The sequence below is a fragment of the Hemiscyllium ocellatum genome, chromosome 32, assembly GCF_020745735.1.
Source record: "Hemiscyllium ocellatum isolate sHemOce1 chromosome 32, sHemOce1.pat.X.cur, whole genome shotgun sequence".
NCBI lineage: Eukaryota > Metazoa > Chordata > Chondrichthyes > Orectolobiformes > Hemiscylliidae > Hemiscyllium > Hemiscyllium ocellatum.
Genome location: NC_083432.1, coordinates 11,133,201 through 11,156,793, shown reverse-complemented (window position 1 = coordinate 11,156,793; position 23,593 = coordinate 11,133,201). Strand labels below are relative to the sequence as shown.

The 23,593-nt window shown below is 42.5% G+C and overlaps 1 protein-coding gene across 5 annotated transcripts in view; it reads left to right on the top strand.

The window, feature by feature from the left end:
• Positions 1–23,593, top strand: part of LOC132830691 (protein TANC2) — a 996,151-nt gene that overhangs the window by 468,711 nt on the left and 503,847 nt on the right. For 4 of the 5 annotated variants that reach the window (XM_060848498.1, XM_060848499.1, XM_060848500.1 and 1 more), the window contains exon 4: positions 522–593. In XM_060848498.1, coding sequence (XP_060704481.1) covers positions 522–593 — 72 coding nt within the window. Of the gene's footprint in view, positions 1–521; positions 594–22,809; positions 22,890–23,593 lie in introns of those variants that run through there. The other variant, XM_060848501.1, reaches the window with a different exon arrangement.

Below are 23,593 nucleotides of genomic sequence, written 5' to 3'. Positions count from 1 at the left end.
CACAAGGGGTCATAATTTTAAGGTGATTGGAGAAAGTTATAGGGGAGATGTCAGAGGTAGGTTCTTTACGCAGAGTGTGGTGGGTGCGTGGATTGCACTGCCGCGGTGGTAGTAGATTCAGAGACATTAGGGACATTTAAGCAATTGCTGGACAGGCACATGGACGGCAGTAAATTGAGGCTTGTGTAGGTTAGTTAGATTTTAGATTCAGATAAATGCTCGGCCCATCATCTTGGGCCGAAGGTCCTGTACTGTTCTATGTTCCATGTAATCTTGTTGAATGATGCTAACATCTTTTCAATATGTATCCTCACTGTTAATAATTCATTTGATTTCCATATTTGCCATTGTTAATTCTGAGAGCTGTAGTTATTGAGATGTTTGGAATTAATTTGTAATTTACATCAGGTGTTCAGAACAATACAGGACTTGACACCTTCTGATAAATTGTACATGCTTTTTCTTATTCCATTAAAAAGGCGTTTTTTGTATTCTGACAATTCGTCATCTTTATTTTTTAGATGGCGGGAATGAGGAACAATCAGAACGGAGACAAACAGGCATAGATTCTCGGCAGAATCGGTCTGGGCAAGGTAGGCACTAGTATTATCTATTTATTAGAAGTAGGAAATAAGGCAAGGCACTGTGAATTAATGGAGTCACAACAGAGCAAGAACTGGAGGTTAGGTTAGATTATGTACAGTAAGGAAATGGACCCTTTGGCTCAACAAGTCCACACTGACTCTCCAAAGAGTAACCCACCCAGACCAATTCCCCTATCCTGTGTTTACCCCTAACAATTTAGCATGGCCAATTCACCTGACTTGCATATCTTTTGGATTGTGGGAGGAAACTGGAGCACCCAGAAGAAACCCATATAGACATGGGGAAAATGTGCAAACTCTACACAGACAATTGCCCGAGGCAGGAATCGAACCCGGGTCCCTGACGCTGTGAGGCAGCAGTGCTAACCACTGAGTCACCAATGCTACACTAAAATTTGACAAAGAAACCAAATTGAAAGGGGCTGTAATTTAATAAACTTTAAAAATTGGTATGTAAATAGCAAATTCATTTCAATATATTTCAGTGTGATGTGGTTAATGGGAGGAGGAATCTGGAGGCCAAGCAGTCCTTGGATAATAGTCAAAATGGGGTAGGGGTGTGCAGTGGTTTGGGAGCAGGTTCACTAAAGCTGCATATACTCGGTATCTGGCAGCCACTGTGGAAAAAAGAAATACAGTTAACGTTTCAGGTTCATGATTTTCATCAGGATTGGAATAAGAAATATAAGTTACTGTGAAAAAAACGATTCATTCGAAACATTGGCCTGGAGCTTTGTTTCAACAGCAAAACGTTTTACATGGCAAATTGACTTTTAAATTGCATTCTTGCAGATTTCACTTGTTGAGGAGAAAGGTGAGACCTAGTAGTAATCCATTGTTAAAGCGATACCATGCTGCCTTAGACATCATAGAATGGCTTAAAACTGATTTTATATTTCTGGATTAGTGGTGTTGTAAGAGCACAGCAGTTCAGGCAGCATCCAAGGAGCAGCGAAATCGACATTTCGGGCAAAAGCCCTTCATCAGGAATAAAGGCAGAGAGCCTGAAGCGTGGAGAGATAAGCTAGAGGAGGGTGGGGGTGGGGAGAAAGTAGCATGGATTACAATAGGTGAGTGGGGGAGGGGATGAAGATGATAGGTCAGGGAGAAGAGGGTGAAGTGGATAGGTGGAAAAGGAGATAGGCAGGTCGGATAAGTCCGGGCCATTCATGGGGACAGTGCTGAGCTGGAAGTTTGGAACTAGTGTGAGGTGGGGGAGGGGGAAATGAGGAAACTGTTGAAGTCCACATTGATGCCCTGGGGTTGAAGTGTTCCGAGGCGGAAGATGAGGTGTTCCTCCTCCAGGCGTCTGGTGGTGAGGGAGCGGCGGTGACAGAGACCCAGGACCTCCATGTCCTCGGCAGAGTGGGAGGGGAGTTGAAATGTTGGGCCACGGGGTGGTGTGGTTGATTGGTGCGGGTGTCCTGGAGATGTTCCCTAAAGCACTCTGCTAGGAGGCACCCAGTCTCCCCAATGTAGAGGAGACCGCATCGGGAGCAACGCATACAATAAATGATATTAGTGGATGTGCAGGTAAAACTTTGGATGTGGAATGCTCCTTTAGGGCCTTGGAAGGAGGTGTGGGCGCAGGTTTTACAGTTCCTGCAGTGGCAGGGGAAGATGCCAGGATGGGAGGGTGGGTTGTAGGGGGGCGTGGACATGACCAGGTAGTCACGGAGGGAACGGTCTTTGCGGAAGGCGGAAAGGGGTGGGGAGGGAAATATATCCCTGGTGGTGGGGTCTTTTTGGAGGTGGTAGAAATGACAGTGGATGATTTGGTTTATGCGAAGGTTGGTAGGGTGGAAGGTGAGCATCAGGGGCGTCCTGTCCTTGTTACGGTTGGAGGGGTGGGCTCTGAGGGCGGAGGTGTAGGATGTGGACGAGATGCTTTGGAGGGCATCTTTAACCACGTGGGAAGGGAAATTGCGGTCTCTAAAGAAGGCGGCCATCTGGTGTGTTCTGTGGTGGAACTGGTCCTCCAGGGAGCAGATACGGCGGAGGCAGAGGAATTGGGAATACGGGATGGCATTTTTGCAAGAGGTAGAATGGGAAGAGGTGTAATCCAGGCAACTGTGGAAGTCGGTGGGTTTGTAGAAAATGTCAGTGTCAAGTCGGTCGTCATTAATGGAGATGGAGACGTCCAGGAAGGGGAGGGAAGTGTCAGAGATGGTCCAGGTAAATTTAAGGTCAGGGTGGAATGTGTTGGTGAAGTTGATGAATTGCTCAACCTCCTTGCGGGAGCACGAGGTGGTGCCAATGCAGTCATCAATGTAGCGGAGGAAGAGGTGGGGAGTGGTGCTGGTGTAATTACGGCAGATCAACTGTTCTACGTAGCCAACAAAGAGACAGGCATAGCTGTGGCCCATACGTGTGCCCATGGCTACCCCTTTGGTCTGGAGGAAGTGGGAGGATTCGAAGGAGAAATTGTTAAGGGTGAGGACCAGTTCGGCCAAACGAATGAGTGTGTCAGTGGAAGGGTACTGTTGGGGACGTCTGGAGAGGAAAAAACGGAGGGCTTGGAGGTCCTGGTCATGGCGAATGGAGGTGTAGAAGGATTGGATATCCATGGTGAAGATGAGGCGTTGGGAGCCGGGGAAACGGAAGTCTTGGAGGAGGTGGAGGGCATGGGTGGTGTCTCGAGCGTATGTGGTGAGTTTCTGGACTAAGGAGGATAGGACAGTGTCGAGGTAGGTAGAGATGAGTTCAGTGGGGCAGGAGCATGCTGACACAATGGATCGGCCAGGGTGGTCAGGCTTGTGGATCTTGGGAAGGAGGTAGAACCAGGCAGTGCGGGGTTCCCGGACTATGAGGTTGGAAGCTGTGGGTGGGAGATCTCCTGAGGTGATGAGGTTTGGTATGGTTTGGGAGATGATGGTTTGGTGATGGGGGGGTGGGGTCATGGTCGAGGGGGCGGTAGGAAGTGGTGTCCTCTAGTTGGCGTTTGGCTTCAGCGGTGTAGAGGTCAGTGCGCCAGACTACCACTGCGCCCCTTTATCTGCTGGCTTGATGGTGAGGTTGGGATTGGAGCAGAGGGATTGGAGGGCTGCGCGTTGTGAGGGCGAGAGGTTGGAGTGGGGGAGGGGGGTAGACAGGTTGAGGCGGTTAATGTCCCAGTGTCAGTTGGAAATGAAGAGGTCAAGGGCAGGTAATAGGCCAACGCGGGGTGTTCAGGTGGATGCAGTGTGTTGGAGGTGGGCGGAGGGGTCCTCAGAAAGTGGGCGGGAATCCTGATTACGAAAGTAAGCTCGGAGGCGATGGAAGAATTGTTTGACATCACGGCGTGTATTAAATTCATTGATGCGTGGACGGAGGAGGATGATCGTTCGTCCTCAGTGAGGGGAAATTCTGGAGGAATGGTGAAAATTCGGCAGGGCTGGGAGCTGGGATCTGGTGTGGGTGTGGAGCTGGGAGTGGGGGCGGAACCTGTAATGGAGTGGGTGTGATGGTGGGGGGAATGGGGGTGGAGTCATGAGCAGGGGTAGTGTTCCCCTCGGGGTTCCATGGGGTCTGTGTCAGCAGAATGCAGGTGAGTGGCGTTGGTGAGGACGGAAGTGGTGGCAGACACGGCAGTAGGGGTGGCGGAACTCACTGCGCGTGTGGCATCAGCGATGATGTGAGGGGCGGAAGTGATGTCATGTGTGGTGCATGAGGAATTGTGAGGGGTGGAAGTGGTTGTGGGAGTGGCCATGATGGGGGAGGAAATGACATTGTCAATTAGCGTGGGGGTCATTGATGCGTGGACGGAGGGGAATGAAGGTGAGTCCTTTGCTGAGGACTGATCGTTTGGATTTTTTAATGTCATTCTAACTCCCAAACCACCTGCCCTCCACATACCCCTCCTGGCAGTAACCCTGGCTCTGATCGATTGCCACTGCTCCAAATGGCACCACGAGCACTGGTGTGAATTTCACAAAACTGAAGACCCTGGGTGACTTTGGGGTGGGCATGGCAAGGAAGAACAACACTGAATAAATCAGGACAGAACAACTAGCTCAGTCCTGGCAAAGAGATCAAGTATCCCTGTTACTAATCCAATTGGATTCTGAAGAATTGGAGGTTTATGTTTTAGTGTAAGACATTTGTTCTGCAACCTAGGATTCCACTGCAGTCATCGATCATGCTGAACGCCACAGCTTTCACCTCTGTTGGGATCATAGGCCATTAATTTTGTTTCTGTATCCACAGATGCCTAGTATTTCCTGGATATTCTGTTTTTTTCCCCAGTATCCAGAAATGATGTAGAAGTGTGGGTGTTGAACTGGGGTGGACAAAGTTAAAAATCTCACAACACCAGGTTATAGTCCAATAGGTTTATTTTGAAGTACAGGCTTTCAGAACGCTGCTCCTTTGTTAGCTAAATTTTTAACAACGTTTAGAAAGTACAGTCATTTGTTACACAAATGACTAGTTTATTCAGAAACTTTCGATGAACAGAGTTTTGGAATATCAACTTCTGTTTTTTTCTGGCCAGTTCCAGGTGCTTGTACATTTTATAAAAAACATACAGCAAATGCCTAAATGAATTCTGTTGTTACATGTCCCCAGAATTGTTGCAAAGTACAAAAATAACTTGAAGCTGGAAATATCTCACAATCTTTAACGAAGGACATTATGATTACAAGAGGCATTTGATGTCAATTGTGAAATAATAAATAGATACAACTATTTTGTGCATGATGGAAAATCGGAAAAATTACCCAGGTTTTGAAAACTTTTCATGGTCGTCTAAGCAACTACTTCTTGTTACCATGGTATGAAAGTCAAATATCGAAAGAATTTGGTGCGTGAAGCCTCTAATTTAATAAAATCCTGGGCAGGCTGCCTATGGGGAACCTATAGCATTGTAAGTATAAGCTCCACAGCAGTATGTAACTCCTCCTTACCTGTTAGTATCTAAAATTAGGCATCAGACCATCCCCTAAAGAAATCACTGATGGGATTGCTGTACATGTCCTATTTTATTTGCTGAATATAGAGTTTAGGAATAGGGGTGATACATTGCTGTGTAATGAGAAATGGCCTAATAACTTCTATATAGGGTAACTGAATTAGGGCAGTAAGGTTACATTTCATTTAAATAAAGGAATAAAAAAAGGCCAGGAGAGACTATATGAAGGAGGAATTATAAAAATAACATACTTCAATCAAACTATACTTCCTCTCTGTATCGGAATAAGGTATCGGTGCACTACTGAAACAGGAAGTATAATGTGATTGATGAATGTTAACTTTTAAAATCCCTGCCTCACATATCCTTTCTTTCTTTGTTATTTACTGCTCCTCCACCTGTTTTGTGCCTTAGATATTCTCCCACCTTGCTGCCTGTTCTCTGTTGTTCAACCCCTGCGCCCAAAGCAGATCTCTTTGCTTCCCCATGCCATTCTCTTTGTTCTGCCAATACTAGGCTAGCACCAAAGAGCTATAAAGAGCCACCAAAGAGCCATCTCCAAGGGTGCCTGAGGCTAGAGGTTGCAAACTGTTTCTTTTTCTAATCCCACTCCTCCAGTGGTTGCAAATTTTGAATTAATGATATGCCAATTCTTTATCCATCTTACCAGATCCCATGTGACTTCACATTTTGCATTAGCCTGCCATGATAGACCTTGTCAAAAGTCATAAAGTCCACATTGACAATATCTACTGCCCTACCCACGTCGATCATCTTTGTCACTTCTTCAAAAATCTCAATCAAGTTTAGAGTCACAACCTTCTCTGCACAAAGCCATGCTGCCTGCAAATAACCTATTTGTCATTTCAAACTCTTATATGTAATGCAGGAAATACTTGAATTTCTTCCTTGTACGACAGATGTATTAATTGATATATGGTGAGGCAGTGAATTGTTCATCAGATGTGAGAAGAAATTGTGTTTTTTTTCAGCAAGTTCGTGGGGAAGGTAAGAGTCAGAGGTTTGGTTGGCAAGATAATACTAAGCATTAAAGGTTTAGCGAGTGATGGGATAGGGTTCTTTCAGATTATGTTTGGATTTGAATATTCTGTAACTCAGGTGATCAGTATGGAATTTTAAATATTTATTTGGCAAACATTTGGTGACATGGGTATGGATTGATGATCATTTAAGGAAGTGGGTGCTTGAGGGGATTTGGATACTGATTGTTAAAATATGTTCGTGGTTAGAAGAAGGGAACCGTTTTAACCTTGGCTTTGAAAATTGTAGAGTTTCTTGTTGGGTAATGGGCATTGGGGTGTAAGTGAGGTTTTGACCATGTGAGAGAGTATGTAACTTATTTGACATTGCAACTTGAATTAACTACATTGAAATCAGAGCTGGTTGGATAAATTAGTAAGGTAATGAGAGAGCAGAGAAGAAGATTTTATTACAAAATTATCCAGAGAAGTTGAGATCAAAGCAAATTGGCCAATCTGGTTCATCCCAATCTCTTTAATTATGGTGAACTGGTTCCCCTTAAACCCGGTCCCTTCTGTTGTCTTAATAAGTCATGGCTGGCCAAAATTTAAGAATTTAATTATTTTTGAAACGAGACAAATGTCTTAATTTGTGGCGGGATCAAAAGTTGTGGATATTACTTAACTAAATAATGCAGTTTAGAAGTGCAACAATGCCACCTTGTGTTAGGATGATCAAAATAAATATTTTTTGGAGCAATAACAAACATTAAAAATTGCTGCTACTTTGATAAACCTTTTCTATGCAGCAAGCACCACTTCCAGTAGTTAGTCCTCAGCGAGAGCAGAGGACTCCATTCCCCTTGAATTCTGAACACCTTTTAGAACATAGAACATAGAAAAATACAGCGCAGTACAGGCCCTTTGGCCCTTGATGTTGCGCCGATCCAAGCGCACCTAGCCTACACTAGCCCACTATCCTCCGTATGCCTATTCAATGCCCGTTTAAATGCCCATAAAGACGGAGAGTCCACCACTGCTACTGGCAGGGCATTCCATGAACTCACGATTCACTGAGTGAAGAATCTACCCCCAGCAACTGTCCTATACCTACCACCCCTTAATTTAAAATATGCCCCCTTGTAATAGCTGACTCCATACGTGGAAAAAGGTTCTCATTGTCAACCCTATCTAAACCCCTAATCATCTTATAAAACCCCTAATCATCTTGTAAATCATTTTATACATCACCCTCAGACCTCTAGAACATTTGAGATTAATATCAAATAATTATTGTCAGTTTTCTCATGTTGAACTTGCCATACTTTGTTAAAGGAGGAAGATAGGGTTGTGGATTTTTGTTTTGGAAAAATTATCTGAGAGCTGGCCGCTTTAATATACTCTGAATTACTTGATCCAGGTAATTTAATATACAATACACTTGTGATTAAGCAGCACCATTGGAAATCTGACAATATGTGTTGGATTTAGGTTTATGTCCAGAAATAGTGTCTTGCAAGCACCTGCCAAATTAAATTAATTTTATTCTTAATTTTGTGAGATGATGTTTCAAAGGAAAAATGCAATGTTAACCTAAAAGCAATAATTCGTGGAATGTTGCCAAAGTCTGACCTGATAAATTTAGAATATTGGGTGTATCCAGATGACTAAATGACAATGGATTGAAGTCATTTGGCAGATTTGAACCAGTTTAATAAGTGGGCAAATCAATGACCTGCCCTGTAAAGTAAATATGAACAAAATGTATATTTGAATGTTCAGCATGAATTGTTAGTATAAAAGCTGCGGAAGAATTTTTATATATACTATCATGAAGCTATGATCAAGGTGAGACAAGTATTGATAAATCCTTGAGTGTATTTCATTATTTATAAATAGATAGATTCATAAGGGGTGAACTTCAAAAAACTCATTAAAATTCTGAAATCTCATTGATAATAAGAATGATCATTTATTGGAGGACCGATGAAGGGCACATGCCCGAAATGTCGATTCTCCTCCTCCTGCCTGACCTGTTGTGCTTTTCCAGCACCACACATTTCAACTCAAAATAACTTGTGTTTGAACTTGTAAGTTATTGGAAAAATAATATACTTTTCATTGTACAGTTCCCTGTCCACATTTCTTTTAGTAGTCTAAAAATACAGGTAGCTTGTCTTTATGTGCATGCAAGATTAATTTTATGAGGCAAAGTTTCCATGTTACATCTAATATGTAAACCTACACTTCTCATTAACTTAATAAGATTGAAATAAGGCAAAAAGGGGCGTTAAACAATGCGGGTAGCTGATAAACCAAAATTTTGAGTTATACAAGTTACAATTTATTTTGAGGCAGAATAATTGCAGACTCGAGCAAGGATTGCGGAGAATTTTGCATTAATCTGAAATCTTAAATACATTTCATGTATTTTAAATCTTTGTATTGACTGGAGGGTTTATTTGCTAATGAAGTATTGCAGTTTGGTGACAATGCACTATATTTTCTCGGTAACTAATACCAGGGGAGGGGGTATAATAAAACAAACCAGTATGAGTTCTCTGACCAGAGAATTCAAAATAAGAGAGAATTTCTGTTACAATGTAGCAAAAGGCTTTATTGCTGAGCGTGAGCAAGAGATTATTAATGCTTGAGTTTTGTTTTTGTTAAAATAGTGGTTCTATGAATGGTATGTGTTAAATGATGGATGCATTGCAATACATTTCCGATTGCCTTATTTTTAAACATTACTACAAATTGAAATTGGTGCTCCAAGCATTTCTACTTGTGAAATACTGACTGTTCAAAACAGCAAGAAATAAGGAATTGAATTTTTAGATTATTTAAGGTTGCCTTTAAAATATTCTTCCAGGGCTTGTACCTTGCTGTAATGATCAATATTCCATCCAACAACTTGCCCACCACCGATCTTGGGCTCACCAGTCTATAGTTCCCTAGCTTTTCCTTACCATCCCTTTCTTAAATAGTGGCACCACATTTGTCAACCTCCAGTCTTCCAGCGCCTCACCTGTGACTATTGATCATATAAATATCTCAGCAAGGGCCCCAGCAATAACTTCCATCAGCTTCTGACAGACTTCTTGGGTACACCTGATCAGGTCCTGGGGACTTATCCACCTTTGTGCAATTTAAGACTTCCAGAACCACTACCTCTATAATATGGACGTTTTCCGAAATGTCACCATTTATTTCCCTACACACTATAACTTCCATGTTGTCCTCCATAGTAAACACTGATGCAAAATATTCATTTAGTATCTCATTCAGCTCTTGTGCTTCCACCTATAGCCTTCCTTGCTGAACTTGGAGGGACTTTATTCTCCCTAGTTCCCCTTTTTAGATTACTTAGTATGGAAACAGGCCCTTCGGCCCAACAAGTCCACTCTGACCCATCAAAGCGCAACCCACCCAGACCCATTCCCCTACATTTACCTACTCACCTAACACTACGGGCAATTTAGCCAGGCCAATTCACCTAACCTGCACATTTTTGGATTGTGGAAAGAAACCGGAGCATCCGGAGGAAACCCACACAGACACTGGGAGAATGTGCAAACTCTACAGAAGGAGTCGCCTGAGGCGGGAATTGAACCCGCGTCTCAGGCGCTGTGAGGCAGCAGTGCTAACCACTGTGCCACCATGCCACCCATGTATTTGTAAAAACCCTTTGGATTTTCCTTAATTCTATTTGCCAAAGCTATCTCATGTCCCTGTTTTGCCCTCCTGATTTCCCTCTTAAGTATACTCCTATTGCCTTTATACTCTTCTAAGGATTCACTCAATCTATCCTGTCAATACCTGACATATGCTTCCTTTTTCATGACCAGTACCTCAATTTCTCTTGTCATCCAGCATTCCCTACATCTACCAGCCTAAACCTTTCATTCTCACAGGAGCATATTGTTTCTTGACTCTGTCTCATTTTTGAGGGCTTCCCATTTTCCAGCTGTCCCTTTTACCTATAAGCATCTATCCCTGATGAACTTTAGAAAGTTCTTGCCTAATACTGTCAAAATTGGCCTTTCTCCAATTTAGAGCTTCAACTTTTAGATCTGGTCTGTCCTTTTCCATCACTATTTTAAAACTGATTGATTGAATTATGGTCACTGGCCCTAAAATGCTTCCCGACTGACACCTCAGTCACTTACCCTGCCTTAGTTCCTGAGAGTTGGTCAAGTTTTGCACCTTCTCTCATCAATCCATCCGCATACTGAATCAGAAACTTTTCTTGTACACACCTAACAAATTCCTCTCCATCTAAACCCTTAACACTATGGCAGTCCCAGTCTATGGTTGGAAAATTAAAATCCTCTACCATAACTACCCTATTATTCTTCGAGATAACCTGAGGTCTCCTCACAAGTTTGTTTCTCAATTTTCTCCTGACTATTGGTGGGGGGAGGGGGGGGGTCTGTAATACAATCCCAATAAGGTGATCAAGCTTTTATTATTTCTCAGTTCCACCCAAATAACATCCCTGGATGTAGTCCCAGCAATATCCTCCCTAAGTACAGTCATAATGATATCTCTTATCAAAAACATCAATCCTCCTCCTCCTCCTCTCATTCTCCCCTTTCTAGCCTTCCTCTAGCATTTGTATCCTGGAACATTAAGCTGCCAGTGCTGTCCATTCCTGAGCCACATCTTTGCAATTGCTATGATATCCCAGTCCTATGTCCCAATCCATGAGTTCATCTGTCTTCCCTATTAGGCCTCTTCCATTGAAATACTGCAGCTGACAGTAGCTTTGTAGAGTATACTGCAACATTGTACAAACCCCTCAAGTAGCCAGTCATTTAAAAGAAAATGACAGATGATGTTCCTAATACATCTAAAGCACCGTGAATGTGGCTTTAGGAAATCTTAAGGTCAACATCATTCTCAGAGATAGCATGTTCAATTGATGCCCCATCCTTCATTACAAACACACAGGACATAAAACTATTTTAAAATTGGGGATAGATACAAGATTTTTTTTCTGGGTGATTTGATAGACATGGGAACTCAGCCTCAGAAAAGTGATGCACGATGGTCCTGGAATATTTTTAACTCAAGGAACCAAAGGTTCCTGGAGTAGATGGAGATATTGAATTTAAAATACAACTGATCGTCAATGATCTTATGGAATGGCAATGAGGCAAATGGCCTACTTTTATTCTTAATTTGTATCTTTGTTTGTACAATATGCATTGCAGCCACTCAACAAGTTTCATTTGACAGCATCTTCCAAAATAGTGATCTCTGCCTCCAGTAGCAGATACGTGGAAATACCTGCAGATTTCCCTCTTAATCTCTCACCATTGAAGTTTGAGCTGTGACAAAATATTTTCCATGTTGGCAAGTGTGGCTTCACAAGAAGCTCAACACAGTTTGGTACAAAGCACTCCTCTTGTTTTGTGCCTGTATGCGACTGACATGCCAGCAGCGTATGCTGTACACAAGATGTTCTGCAGCAATTCCCCAAGGTTGCTTTGGCGGTACTTTGAAAACCTCCAACCTCTACCACTCGGAAGGACAAGCAAAATAGACATGTGAGGCAGAATTTTCCCAGCCTGAACAGCATGCGCATTGGCTAATCAATTTGGAAAATGAGAAGTGATAGGCAGAAACGAGATTCTTGACATCAAGTGAAAAAGGTCCTATTTTCCGAACACTTTTAAAAGATTAGGGTAAGTAAAAAGTTTCAAATGTTAGAGGAGGGAGGGAAGTGCAACTGAAGGTATCTGTTGTAATTGGAGAAGGCTATTGGTTGATCGTTGACACTGAACGTAGATGCAACTTTTATCAAACGAGTTACTATCAGTATTTGGCAGCTGAGGCATGTTTTGTTGTAATAAATAACCGTCCAACACTCTTAAACGGGAAAAAGTAGTGGGCCAGAGGAATAAAACTGTTCAGTGAGCTGAAGTGTGAACTGGGAGAAAGTGAGGACTGTAGATGTTGGAGATCAGAGTCGAAACGTTTGGTGCTGGAAAAGCACGGCAGGTCAGGCAGCATCTGAGGAGCAGGAGAATTAACATTTCAGGCATAATTCCTTCAGGAATGTGGATTAGGGAAAAGGGGGCTGAGAGATCGATAGGAAGGTGGAGTTGTGGGGAGAAAGTAGTTTGGGAGGTGATAAGTGGATGCAGGTGGGAGTTGATTGTGATAGGTCAGGGGGGAGAGTGGAGCAGATATGTGGGAAGGAAAATGGACAGGTCAAGAGGGCAGTGCCGAGTTGTAGGGTTGGATCTGGGATGATTGGGGAGATGGGGAGATTTGGAAATTGGTGAAGTCAAGGTTGATGTCATGTAGTTGAAGGTTCCCAAGGTGAAAGATGAGGCATTTTTCCTCCACTCATTGGTGGCTTGGATTTGGTGGTGAAGAAGGCCCAGAACTTGCATGTTGTTGGTGGAGTTCAAATGGTCAGCCACAGGGTGGCAGGGTTGTTTGATGCAACCTGTGTGTGAGAGAAGGTGATGTTCCTGAGTATGGTTTCACGAAACGGAAGGAAAACGCAGCGGTATCTCTGAAAGAACAAGTTGAGCAATTGTCCTCGTTACACTTAACATTCTGTTTGAGGAGCAGTCATAGTAAAGGTCAGCTAAGAGGATTTGCACTTGGCTCCACATGTACGTTATAAAAATGTCCTTTTTTTAACTGCCATTGCAGGGGATTACACAAACATTGCATTACTGGCCACAATCCAGTGAAAACGTAAACTCAGACAATTGACATGACGTAAGCGTAGTCCTATATAAACAAGTCGAATGAGTGACATTTCAGGGAACCATTTGTCATGAACTAGGTTATTCCAGCTTTTGGAACATTTGGTAATATATTTCATCAAGTCAGTTATTTTTATAGTACAGTGCAATCTATGGTTTACTTTTGCTCCCAGTTGTTTAAATAAATTCTTTTGACCTTTCTCCTAGTCTGCTTGGTTGTTTTTCCTCTTATTTCCTGTTTCATCAATTTCTGTTTTTCTCAAGCATATACTTCTAGATTGAATGTAGTGAGTAAATGCCTACTATTTGTAATGATTAAGTATAGCAATAGCTACTCGTTATACTTCCTTACAGTGTGATCTTACTACAGTTTCAGAATGGCAGTGCTATTAGCTGAGCTGTAGCTCCTGTTGTGATTTAATCAATGGTTGTTTTCATAAACGCAGAAAGTCAGGGATCACATATTGAGGTGAATTGGAACTTATTTTTGTTTTAAGTAGTCCGCAAAACCCGCATGGACTGAGGCTTTTTTTAGCAATCAAAAAGTTATTAAAGATGAAAAAAAACGTTTAGCATAGAGGAGAAAAATGAGCTCACTGCAAACACCTTCAGCAACTGAGATCCTTGAAACTCTGGTGGAAACGAGAAGTAGTTTTAGGGACAACATTATCTATATTGAAATTGATAAGAAAAGGTATTTGCAGCCAAAGGAAATTTACAGCATCAATTCACCAGAATGATTCCAGGCATTGGAATGTATTTGAGATTCTTCTGATACTCGAGACTTTTTCCACTGGAGAAGAGGGGGCCATGTCACGAACAAATATGGCATTATAGATTTTGGTTAAATAAAATCAGTTTGACTCTAACTGGACTTGAGGTTAAAAAAAGTATGGCTGCTGCTAGTCAGTTGACAGTCGTCGGTTCTGAGCGGATTGCAAAGAGACATGTTTAGACATGTAAAGACTCTTGAAATATCAGGAGTTTGCAAAGACACAATGGAGATCTGAGTTAAAGTTTTGAAGAGAAACAGCAGGTGGAAAATTTCAAAGGGATTCTGCATAATTAATAGAATTTGCTTTGTGGAACTGTTGGTTTCTCAAAATTAACACACCATTACTTCGAACTGTGTTTTTTAAAAAAAACTGGCTAAGTAAAACCAGTGTGCAGGACTCCAAACAGAAAGCTCTGAGAACCATCCTCATAAGTTTCTCCTGAGGGAAAACAAAATGAGAGGAGTGTGAAAGTGCTGAAACTACAGAAATAATGGCAACTAAGAAACCATCTCTCTCACTCAAAATTTGCTGGTCCATGGGGCCTACTTGTACAAGCCATTGTAGCTGCTGCATTTGGCTGAGTTAACCACCTCGCTTCAGGCAGGAATTTGAGCAATAAGTGCCAGTAATTTACTACAGATATTTATTGGGACTTTCCTTCTTGTCAATGTTCTTTTTGTCCTACCTTTACTTGTTTTAATTCTTGGTATCTGTGATTTTTCGTGAACAAAATTCTGCTTTAGTTTCAAGGAAACTAGTAATTGTGATAATCTGTTTAAATTTGTCTCAACACAAAACTTCACTGTGGATCTACTTAATTTGAATTATTATGGTTTGAAAATGGGACTTCACGAGCTACATTAATTCAGTTGACACATAATCGTTCTGCCAGGGCTAAAAAGTAATTAAAGTTTTGATTTTAATTTTGCAAGATTTTAAGAGAATAATCCTGGAAAGCATATTCCTGCTAGTTTAGAAGTTGCTGCCTCATTGATTTAAAATTATTGCAATGGTGACAGAGAAGTTGGGGAAAATATTCTTACGATGCAGCATGGAACAGTAAATGGTTGATTTTATGATATTGCATCCTTTTTGGGGGGGAGGAATTGGAAAAGTTTGTAATCATGACCATGGGTTGTGGAGGTTTGAATCATTCCAGCAGACAGCAAGTTTAGACATTCCTGGATGTCATGACTATCTGCTGTGTCATAAAATTCTCTGGTACTGGATTAAATATGTTGCAGCAATTTGTGATGAGAATGTGTAACCCTAACCCTATCGCAGATTATAGATTTTAACTACTTGCTATGCAAGTACATTCTTTCTCATGTTGCCTTAGGATCTTTTGCCAACATTTTTAACCTGCATCTTTGGCTTCTTCACTGTAGAGTTTCTACCAAGGAATAGGTTTCTGTCGATCTATTGTGTTTCGACATAATTTTGAAAATTTTGACTGTATCACAGATAAGTAAATGATTTGAGAGGAAGCTTGATAACAATGAATATGACTTTAGACATGTGGTTGCTTAATTTAATTGTTAGACCTTGCTTAAGACAATATATATTATATATATTGAAAGTAGGAACTACATGTATAACTTGAGGTAAGATCACAGTGAAATGGATATGTTGAAAGCCAGGTAGAAGATCATGGATGAGAACTGATCATCCAAAATAGTTGTTAATTTGAGAATTAGTTACAATCAGAGAAAATAAAGTATATTCTTCCTTAATTGAAATGGCAGTCTGAGATACATGACTTACTAAAGGGAACCTGTTCATAAACTACTTTGATATGGATATAAAAATCAAAAGCACTGAGGACGCGGAGAAACAAAAACTTAACAGAAATTGCTGGAAAAGCTCAGCAAGTCTGGCAGCATAGAGTCATAGAGATGTATAGCATGGAAACAGACCCTTTGGTCCAACTTGCCCATGCCGACCAGATATCCCAATCCAATCTAGTCCCACCTGCCAGCAATCTGAGGTAATGTCCTTCGCTGTCCACTACTCCTCCAATTTTGGTGTCATCTGCAAACTTAGTAACTCTACCTCTCCAAATCATTTATAAAAAATGTTGAAAAATAGTGGACCCAGCACCGATTCTTACACTTTGTGCAGTTGCTGGGTCAGGTGCCATGAGGATGATGGGGAATCCTGTGGTCTCCTCTACACTGGGAAAACAAAGTGTAGTTTGGTTGACAACTTCACAGAATATCTGTGTTCAGTCTGCAAAAAAGATCCTGCACTTCCAGTTGCCTATCACTTCAACACACCACCATGTTCTCCCGTCAATATCTCTGTTTCAGGTTCGCTGAAGTGTCCCAGCGAAGTTCAGTGCAAGCTCAAAGAATGACACTTCATTTTCCACCTGGGAACTCTACAGTGTTCTGTAGAGTTATGCGTGAGTGATATGTTGGTCAGAATCAAGTGAAAAATTAACCATGAACAAAGTTACTGATTTGAAAAGGAGAAATACTGAAGGTGGAATCAGCACACCTCACAGGAAACATGACTCATTTCATTTGGAGGTGATTTAAATGTTTCAACCTCAACTGGCTGAAATCCAAGAAGAAAACAACACTGACCTCACTTGTGGAGCTTCAGTATGCAAATGACAATGCCAACTCTGTTCTCCCAGAACAGAATCTTCAAGCCTCACTTAATGCCTTCATAGAACCATACTGAAGAATTGGTCATAGTCTCAACCTCAAGACGACTGAATTATTTTATCAACCTTTCTCAGAATAAGTTCCAGTCCATCCATCCATTCAGATCAACAGAGAAACCCTCCCAAACATGGAAATTTTCCTTCACCCGAGGAGCTACCTCTTATCTAAGGTTGATATTGATGTGGAGATTCAACATCACATCCAAACTGTAAGCACCACTTTTTGTCTAAGAATGACAGTCTTCAATGACTGTGACATCTGTTCTGGTGCCAAGATCCTTAGCAGTCATCCCTCCAACCCTTGGATATCGCTTTCAGACTTGGACTACATATAGAAACCACATCAACTTCCTTGAGAAGTACCATCAATGTAGTTTGAGATAGATAGATTCTCCTCATCAGCTGGGAGGACAGGTGTGCTAACATCAGAAACCTAGAAGCAGCTAATAGCACCAGCATCAAAGCAATGTTCACCCACAATCAACTCTACTGCGCCAGCCACAGGTTTAGGAGGTTGATTGCCAAAGCAAATCATCTTCATCCAGGTCAAGAATGATACTTGAATCAGAGGAGCTCAAAGGAGGTGCTTCAAAGACTTTCTGAAGGCTTCCCTCAGAATTGCAGCACATAGATATCAACACATTCAGAAGAAACAGGCCCTCGTTCAGAAGAAACCGACTTACAGGAGACTTCTGCATGAAGGGATACAATTCTTTGAGAACCTCTGGTGTCAAGAGAAAGTACAGAAAAGGAGCTGAAGAAAAGGACCTGTACCTGTCATGTGCGAAGTTGTATTTGTCTAGTTCAAGCTGTCTAACCAATTTCTGTAACAGAGGCATGCTTATCATCCTTTATAAACTATGGCTCCTTACAGTTACAAGTACTAGCCCAAATATTTCAGTGGGGAGCAAGTGATGCTGGAGATCAGAGTCGAGAGTGTGTTGCTGGAAAAGCACAACAGGTCAGGCAGCATCCGAGGAGCAGGCGAATCAACATTTCGGGCTGGAGCCCTTCTTCAAAGATATTCCAATGGCCAGAGAGTCGTTACAGCTGCGTAGGGTGAAGTTGCACTTTGGAATTCTGCTGGTACAGCCTCATTCTCATAAGTTATGTGGGTGCATCAATCTTCATATTTCCCTGTGACACGGGTGTGAATTTCTGGTGTTTTCACTAATAACCACTTTATGGCAGATTTTTAAAAAAATGTCGCTGAAATTTGGACATTAATGGCTAGACCAACATTTATTGCCCATTCCTAATTGTTCTTGAGATTATGAATTGCCTTGTTGAACACCTTGTGGTGTAGGTGAAGTGATTTATATTCAGAGTTTGTGAGAAGATTTGTAGGTCGGGTGCTCGTTGTTGTGGTTCTGTTCGCCGAGCTGGGCATTTATGTTGCAGACGTTTCGTCCCCTGTCTAGGTGACATCCTCAGTGCTTGGGAGCCTCCTGTGAAGTGCTTCTGTGATCTTTCCTCCGACATTTGTAGTGGTTTGAATCTGCCGCTTCTGGTTGTCAGTTCCAACTGTCCATTGCAGTGGCCGTTATATTGGGTCCAGATCGATGTGCTTATTGATTGAATCTGTGGATGAGTGCCATGCCTCTAGGAATTCCCTGGCTGTTCTCTGTTTGTCCTATGTAGTGTTTTGTGCTGTCGTTGCATGGGATTTTGTACACTACATTGGTTTTGTTCATGCTTTGGGTATCAGGTCCTTCATTCTGGTGAGTTGTTGTCTGAGAGTGGCTGTTGGTTTGTGTGCTGTTATGAGTCCTGGTGGTCGCAGTAGTCTGGCCGTCAGTTCGGAAATGCTCTTGATGTATGGTAGTGTGGCTAGTTCTTTGGGTTGTGACATGTCCTCGTTCCATTGTCTTTCCCTTAGGCATCTGTTGATGAAATTGCGCGGGTATCTGTTTTTGGCGAAGACATTGTATAGGTGTTCTTCTTCCTCTTTTTGCAGTTCTGGTGTACTGCAGTGTGTTGTGGCCCTTTTGAATAGTGTCTTGATGCGACTTCTTTTGTGTGTGTTGGGGTGGTTGCTTTCGTAGTTCAGGACTTGGTGTGTGTGTGTGTGGCTTTCCTGTATACCTTTGTGATGAATTCTCCGTTAGGTGTTCTCTGTACCCGTGCAATTTCATCAATAGAATTCATCAACATGAATTCGACTGGGACAACACTACTATTATAGGGCAAGCCAAGCAGAGAACAGCCAGGGAATTCCTCGAGGCATGGCACTCATCCACAGATTCTATCAACAAACACATCGACCTGGACCCAAAATTCCGGCCACTCCAGCGGACAGCAACTGACAACCGGAAGCGGCAGAGACAAGCCACTGTAAATGCCGGAGGAAACATCACAGAAGCGCTTCACAGGAGGCTCCCAAGCACTGAGGATGTCACCTAGAAAGGGGACGAAACGTTTGCAACACATACTCCCAGCTCGGCAAACAGAACCACAACAGCGAGCACCCGAGCTACAAATCTTCTCCCAAACTTTGTAATTAGTATTAATATGCAATAAGCCTCCCAGATACTTTAAAGGTATCTCTCTCTGGAATATATAATTCTCCACTTAAGGAGTCTAGAGTGTGTAGGGTTTGTTTCATTTGTAACCAAAAAACATTCATGAACCAATCTACAAATTTTACTATTTTGATAACAAAAGTTCACCATCAATACACTTTGAGCGGCTATGTATACTATTACGCCATAACTACACAAATATGCAATACCAGCTCTAATATGATCTAGTATGAAATTATTTACAATTATTCTCGAATATCAAAGAACATCTATGAATAACTGAGAATAGAATATCTACCACTATCGAAGAATAGAATGCCTATCAACATTAAAAGTAAACTTTTACCTTAAAGTGCCAAATGCGTAAGGTATCATCTACCAATAAGAGAAAATATTTCTCACTAGATATTATCACGTAAGTATACTCTCAGTGCTCTTTGGGAGAGAATATCAAGATTTTGACCCAGTGACCATTGAGGAATAAAGATAGAGTTCCACGTCAGGAGGAGCTGTGGCTTGAAGGGGAACTTGAAGTGTTGGTGTTCTCTTGCAGCATCTGCCCTTTTCCTTCTAGGTGGTCGAGGTTGTGGGTTTGCAGTTTGCAGGAACCTGGGTGAATTGCTGCAGTACATCCTGTAGATGGTAGATTTTGCAGCCACATTGCATGAGTAGTGGAGAGCGTAATTGTTAACGTGTCAATCAAGTGGACCCTTTTTTTAAAACCCTGGCTGACATTAAGAATCCTCATTGTTATTGTAGCTGCCCTTATCCAAGCATGTTGAAAATATTGTGTCTCGTGTTTTATAGGTGATAGATAGGCATTGGGGAAAAGGAGGTGATTTGCTAGCTGCAGAGTACCTAACCGTTGACCTGTTCTTTGTCTACGTTATTAATATGGCTGGTCCAATTCAGTTTCTGGTCAATGGTAATCCCAGAATATTGGTGTTGGAACATTTAACGATTTTAGTGTCATTGAACGTCATGGGGAGATGATTAGAATCTCTCTTGCTTGAGATGATGATCATTGCTTAGCACTTGTGGAAATTTTACTTGCCATTTATCATCTCACGCCTGTTGTTGAAGTGTTGTTCCATGGTGCATTATGGTGGCACAGTGGCCCAGTGGTTAGCACTGCTGCCTCACAGTGCCAGGGACCCAGGTTCAATTCCACCCTCAGGTGACTGACTGTGGTGTTTGCACATTCTCCATGTGTGTTGGTTTCCACTGGGTGCTCTGATTTCCTCCCACATCATCAAAGATGTTTAACTTAGGCAGATTGGCCATGCACCTGTAGTGTTCAGGGATGTGCAGGATCTGAGGGTTAGCCATGGGAAATATGAGCATAGAGGGATGAGTCTGGGTGGGTTGTGGGCCTGTTTCAACACTGTAGAGATCCTGTGATTCAGATGGACACCGAATGCTTCAACATCTGAGCTGTGTAAATGGTGTTGAACACTGTACAATCGTTAGTGAACGTCTCCACTTCTGACGGCGGAAGGTCCATTAATGAAGCAAATGAAGATCTTTAGGCCTAGAACATTATCTTGAGGAACTCAGAATGAAAGTCCTGGAGCTGAGATGACTGACCTACAGCCAGAACTATTGTCCTTTGTGCTAGATATGATATGACTCCAACCTATGGAGAATTTCCTCTTGATTCCCATTGGCTCCTTGATACTATACTCAGTCAAATGCTGCTTTGATGTCAAGGAAAGCCACTCTCATTACCTCTCTTGTGTTCAACTCTGTTGTTCATGTTTGGACCAGCACTGAGTACCTGTGGTTGGAACTCAAACTGAGTGGCTGAGAGTTTTACTGTTACTACTACTGCGTTACTGTATTTGTTTCGTTGGCTCTTACTGAAGCATGATAGTGGCCTTGGGGTTTGTCCTCTGTGGCAACTTATGCATCTTATCGACAGCTGTCCACAAACTTCAAGCTTCTAATCTCGTATATTTTATCTTCTATGATTAATTTTACTGGTAAGGAGAGCTAACGGTTGCTTCATTATTAAAACACAAGAAATAAAAGCATTCCTCTAATTACCACAGGGATTAAGAAAAGGTGTGACTTCCACCAAGAGCAAGAAGGCCCTGTGCCTCCAAGTGTCCCATTTGTCAGAAGAACTTGATACTTCCTGATGTTAATCATCAGTTTTGAAGCAAACTAAAGCAAAGAGGTCAGCTGTATTTTAAATTACATTCAAGAGTGTGGTGTTGGAAAAGCACAGCAGGTCAGGCAGCATCCTAGGAGCAGGAAAATCGGCGTTTCAGGCAAAAGCCCTTAATCAGGGATGAGGCTGGGAACCTTGGGGGAGGGGGATCAGGCTAGGGATAAGGTAACTGAGAGTGCAATAGGAGGTGGAGGTAAAGATAGGTCGGAGGGGAGGTTGGTGCAGATAGGTGGGAAGGAAAATGGATAGGTGCGAAGGAAGATGGATAGATGGGACAAGTCATGAGGATGGTGATGAGCTGAAAGGTGGGAGGGGAAATGAGAAAACTGGTGAAATCCACATTGATGCCATGGAGTTGGAGGGTCCTGAGGCGGAAAATGAGGTGTTCCGCCTCCAGGCGTCTGGTGGGAAGGGAGTGGCGATGGAGGTGGCCCAGGACCTGCATGTCATTGGCAGAGTGGGAGGGGTGGTTGAAGTATTCGACCACGGGACAGTGGGGTTGGTTGGTGCGTGATGTCATGAAGATGTTCTCTGAAGAGCTCTGCCAGTAGGTCTCCTGTCTCCCCAATACAGAGGAGACCACATCAGGAGTAAAGGATACAGTAAATGACGTGTGGAAGTGCAGGTGAAACTTTGATGGGTGTGGAATGCTCCTTTGGGGTCTTGGATGGAGATGAGGGGCGGTGGATGTGGGTGCAGGTTTTGCAATTCCTGCGTTGGCAGGGAGAAGGTGCTGGGAGGGGAGGATTGGTTTTGGTTGGTTGTGAACCTGATGAGGTCAACTTCCCCTCCCACTCTGCTGAGGACATGCAGGTCCTGGGCCTTCTCCATCGCCACTCCCTTTCCACCCAAGGCCTGGAGGAAGAACGCCTGATCTTCCACCTCGGGGCCCTCCAACTCCATGGCATCAATGTGGATTTCACCAGTTTACTCACTTCCCCTTCCCCCTTCCCCCAGCTTACCCTAGTTCTAACCTTCCAGCTCAACACTGTCCTCATGACCTGTCCCATCTGTCCATCTTCCTCCTTGCACCACCCTACCCTCTGACCTATTACCTTTACCCCCATCTCCATCCACCTATTGCACTCTCAGCTATCTTACCCCCAGCCCCAACCCCATCCCATTTATCTCTCCACTCCCGAGGCTCCCAGCCTCATTCCTTATGAGGGGTTTTTGCCCGAAACATCGATTTTTCAACTCCTCTGACGCTGCCTGACCTGCTGTGCTTTTCTAGCACCACACATTTGATGACTCTAATCTCCAGCATCTGCAGTACTCACTTTCACCTTTGAATTACATTGCTTACTTTCTTTTACCCCCATCTCTTAATTTTAACAAAGGATTTACTAAAATGTGTGTAGTCACAACCTGTTTATGACTTGTACAATGCCTTATGTCTGGGCCTAAAAGATAATGGCTTTACAACTTGATTGCTAATAAGCCCGTATTCATTGTTTACTTCCCAGCTCTTAGTTTCGAAGACAGAAAGTCTGAACAACCTACAACACCTTGAGGTTGGACCAGGCTAGATGTGGTCACTGGCCGTGTAAGTGGAACAAATAATATTGTGACTATAGATCTGGTGGCATTGCAACTATTCATGCTGTGTCAACTGGAGCCAAAGATGGAATATTAACCTCTGTGTCGATGTATAAATCGATCAGAGAAAGCAGTTGAGGCAGCTACCTTTAAAAACCATTTGGATGGGTACACAAATGGGAAGGGTTTACAGGGATATGGACCAAATGTGAGCAATTGGAGCTAGCTGAATGAGCACCATGATCAGGCCCTGTTTCCATGCTGCATGTTTCTATGACTCTATAGCTTCTTCCCAGCCATATATAAATGAGCAAATGGTATTCATACCTGAACTCCGTGTCGTTCGGGAACTCTCCAGCAGCTTGTAGTGAATTTCCATTACAAATTTTGAAGACAAACCACTACTCCTGCAGTTTTACAATGCACTGTTCCGAAACTCCATATCTCATTTCTCCTCCAGGGTGACAGAGATTACTTTAGAAGTCTAAGTTATCTCTCTCTTCCACTTCACGTTGTCTAACTTCTAAGGAAAAACGTTCTCTTTAAATGTCCCAGTATTGCAAAATACTTAAATGATTCCAATTAGTGGAGCTCAAATTTGTTCAGATAGAGTGTGTCTCTGGAAGCACATTATAGATTACCCCTTTTATTGAGTCTATTTATCGTTGGATATCTTGCTTTCTCAAACAGCTTTTGTATCTCTGCCATCTG